General features: G+C 41.6%; 1 protein-coding gene across 2 annotated transcripts in view; it reads left to right on the top strand.

Moving 5' to 3' along the window:
• The first annotated feature begins 6 nt into the window (after window positions 1-6).
• The window catches only part of Smox (Smad on X), a 24748-nt gene continuing 20834 nt past the window's right edge, over window positions 7-3920 (top strand). For both annotated transcript variants that reach the window (XM_018510866.1, XM_018510865.1), the window contains exon 1: window positions 7-216. In XM_018510866.1, coding sequence (XP_018366368.1) covers window positions 14-216 — 203 coding nt within the window. In that variant the 5' untranslated portion in view covers window positions 7-13. The remainder of the gene's footprint in view (window positions 217-3920) is intronic.

Raw genomic sequence — 3920 nt, 5'->3', positions numbered from 1 at the left:
CCTCTCAGGGCAAATGATGACTTCGATGCTGCCCAGCTTTAACCCGCCTATCGTCAAGCGGCTGCTGGGCTGGAAGAAGGCCGAGAGCGAGGACAAATGGAGCGAGAAGGCCGTTAAGAGCCTGGTGAAGAAGCTCAAGAAGTCCGCGGGCCTCGACGAGCTCGAGAAGGCCATCACGACGCAGAGCTGCAACACCAAGTGCATTACAATACCAAGGTACACACACACACACACATATATGTGCTTGCATATACTTTTGCCGCTTAATTGTCCCCTTGTCCGCCGATATCGTGATACTCGCGACTCGTGAAAAGAGAGAGTGAGAGAGAGAGAGAGAATTACGCCGAAACGATGCAGAGACTGAGAAAGAAAGAGAAAGATGGAGAGGAGAAATCGCGCGTCGCGCGAGCCGCGAGTCCTCATATGTGGCGCGTCGCGTCGCGTCTGCACGCACGCACGCACGCACACACTCGCACAGCATCGCGCGAGATGGCTTTGTACCTACGTGTGTGACGTTCCTCTCTTGCCAATCGCGCCGCGTGTGTGCATAATGCGTGTACGCTACTCCATTCTTATTAGAGATCGCCGACTTTTCGCTGCGCGTGCACCTGTACGAATCGCGAACGCGTCATCTGCCCGTGCCGATAACGTGAAAGAAAACTCACTCGCCGCGGCAGCGATAAGCTCGTACTTGATATCTCCGATTAGTAATATTAGTATTATACTTTGGATACTGACGAAACTTGACGATGCGACGGCGCGGCGTGATAAACACGGGTGCAGGTAAACACTGGATCTCGGGCGACGGGCACGTGCACATGCACGCAGGAGGCACGTGGCCAACTTGGAGGCTCTGCTCCGCGAGCTAGCTAACCTCTCGAGATCACCTCTTATCGCATCATTACTTTTCAACCATACAAATCGTACAAATGAGCGAGGCAGACAATATTTGATCGAAGCAGCTTCTCATGCCTTATATCTATATAATATGTAGTTGTAATAATTTTCTATAAATTTCTTTCTTGGGTGAAACGAATTAGTTTTTACGTAGGTAGTTACGCAGATAGAATAGATAGTTTTTGAGCTGTGGTGCAGTAAAAGGAGCTTTGTGAGCACGCAATAAAATACACCTATGTATATACATACGATACAATTAGTACGGGATTCTTTATTATAATATCAACCAAATTAGTCTCACAGATCGATGATCGATGATTAACTTGAGGATGTTGAGCGCGTGTAACTTTCTCTAGATATATATAATAATATGTACACATATATATACTCCCTGAGAGTCGAAAACATTTAAATCCGTTGGATCATAACAGCAAGATGATTTCGAACTCATTCTGTAATTCGCTGTATTCGCGCAATATCGTAAAATGCCACACAACTTCGTGCGTCCTTAATTTATGCGCGCGAGAATAAGAGAACGATCGGTAGGCTTGATGGATAGAGATGGATTTTTGCACTGCACGTCGACTCGTGTCGCTTGTGATGCAAATGTGATATCGCCTTAGCTCGCAGAGAATCTGAGAAACTTGAAATGCGATTGTTTCCGCCGCGTGGGCGGAAACTGGAAAGGCACTCGTCGATCTCTCGCAAAAAGTGCATAGACTACTAGTTCTAGTCATCAGACTATAGAGATTCAGATTGAGATTCGATTGAAATTTAACCAATCAAAGCAAAGTTCACTAAACTTGAAATTGGTTTTCTTTCTTCCGATTGCAGGTTAAATTTTCATTCAATCTCTCAATCTCATTTTCTAGTTTGATCACGGCTTAATAAGCGCGTGCGAAAAGAGCGAATGCGAAACGGTGCCGTTCGAGACTCGAAATATGCCCGTGTAATCCTTGACCTACGGCAAACGGCAAATGGTTCGTCGGGGATCAGGGATTTTTCCCCCGATCCAATCGTCTACTCTCAGAGTTTCAATATCTGAGCCAATCACGGTGCGTGGCGGAAACGACGTATATTGTATTATATATTTCTCGTTTTCTCGCCTTTTTCCATCGTTTCGTACGATGAGAGCTGTATCGACGCGATACAACTAATTCGATCAAAAACGAGTCATGCTTTATTCGCTTTGATCTCGTCTTGTGATGTAGAATCAATCGCGACCATATTAAATATCGTAGACGTAATACCGAAGACATTTTCCAATTAGTCTATCGCAGATGTATTAGCACTCGTGTTCATATATATTATATGTATATGCGTAGTACGCGAGACAGTAGGATACACGTGTTGTGATTCTACGTGGAAACAAGTATATTTAAAATGTTTTTTTTGCTAAAGTATCTACAAATTTAACTAAATACATATCTGAAAATAATTTTGTTCGACTATCAAAATAATGATATAGGACGCTCAAGTTGCTAGACTATATCCAATTCTTTTGCGGTATTATGTTTGTTCAGTATTATGCTTTTTCTACGTTATTGTGCAGTTTTAATGATCCAACAAATTATTTCCTATTATAGATCTGTATTATATAATATCGTATATCTAGTTAATGTTTTTTTCTTTTTTAGATACTTGAGTAAAATCGTTTTTCCCGTGCTTGAACCTTTTATTTTATCTTGCTATTATTTTTATTATTATGAAAAGAAACATGGCAAAACTCGTAAAGGGATCACTCGTTGTCAGGCGATTATCCATGCATACTCGTATATGATAAGCGTCTCGATATGATGAGCAAAATGTCTTCCGCATTCGCAAAAATGGGAAAAATGAGAAAGGGTATATTTCTCCTCGCGCAATCGTTTGTTGCTCAAACAAATTCTCATCGAGGAAAACTTGAGATTCTTCTTAGAAAAATCGTTAGTGAAAAATAAGCTTCGTGAGAGCAGGATCCCATTAGCACGTGACAGTCACGTCGCGCGAATGACACTCTTTATTATATTCCCCGTCATTCAAATATAAATGACACCAAATTTCCGTAATGTTTTACGACGGAAAAAGAGTAAAAAGAAAAAACGTACGTGTTGCAGTACTTCCTAGAAGCTTTTCATGAAACGTATATACATATGTAAGTCCCACACATGAATGACGTGGCAGTCAATGAATGTATGGACGAATCGATCGCGTCGAAATTCTGAAAATGGGGCGCCAACACACGTGGTAAGTATATAAAAGCCCAAGTTCCTTGGATACGTCGCGAGAAACACCCACATGAGTTATACGTGTGACGACTCACACGTTTCGTGCCGTGAACACGTGATGAGGATGCGTGAGAGTAAGCGAACGCGGGCGGGTATGTACATTACATTGTTCGAAAACGACGGGGCGTATATATCGTATGTATAAACGAACTTTTCTCTACACGTTTCACGTCACGAGACAAATGGCAATTAATTTACGCGGCGCGCGGCCTGCCTACGTGCTAGTATTGTGTTATACTTTTCCTATACGTCTCGTACTTTTCCGCGAGAAAAACAAACGTACGGAAACAAACGGAAAAGAATCACGTTACGAAGAACGTCGCGCTTTCCTCTTTAGATTCTGTTGTTGTCTCTTTTTTTTTCTTTCTTTCTTTCTTTTACAAGAGCTCATATTCGCCAATAATTTAATACGGTTTTGTCGATAAACATTCCTTTCGAAGCCACAAACGTGATTCGTCCAGCGCGCGGAATCGATGAGAGCTATAAATCAATACAATGTGTGTTCAACACATGGGTTTTAAATTCACAGCATGCATATGATGGTGTTGACATAAATCAGGGATTATAAATCCACTCGTACCGTGTTAATATCAACATCGACACAATGAGATTTTTACAGACACCGCGTAATGATAAATTCACTTTGATTTACTTTTTACAATACGGTATTATGATATCATTTGATTTGTCTTCGCGGAAAAATTAAGATGAATTTAAACCGATTTAAACGTTTCGCGTTTTAAGTTTAAGAAGTAC

The sequence above is a fragment of the Trachymyrmex cornetzi genome, unplaced genomic scaffold, assembly GCF_001594075.2.
Source record: "Trachymyrmex cornetzi isolate Tcor2-1 unplaced genomic scaffold, Tcor1.1 scaffold358, whole genome shotgun sequence".
Lineage (NCBI taxonomy): Eukaryota > Metazoa > Arthropoda > Insecta > Hymenoptera > Formicidae > Trachymyrmex > Trachymyrmex cornetzi.
The sequence above is the reverse complement of the archived record's forward strand: the minus strand, read 5'-3'. Positions and strand labels throughout refer to the sequence as shown.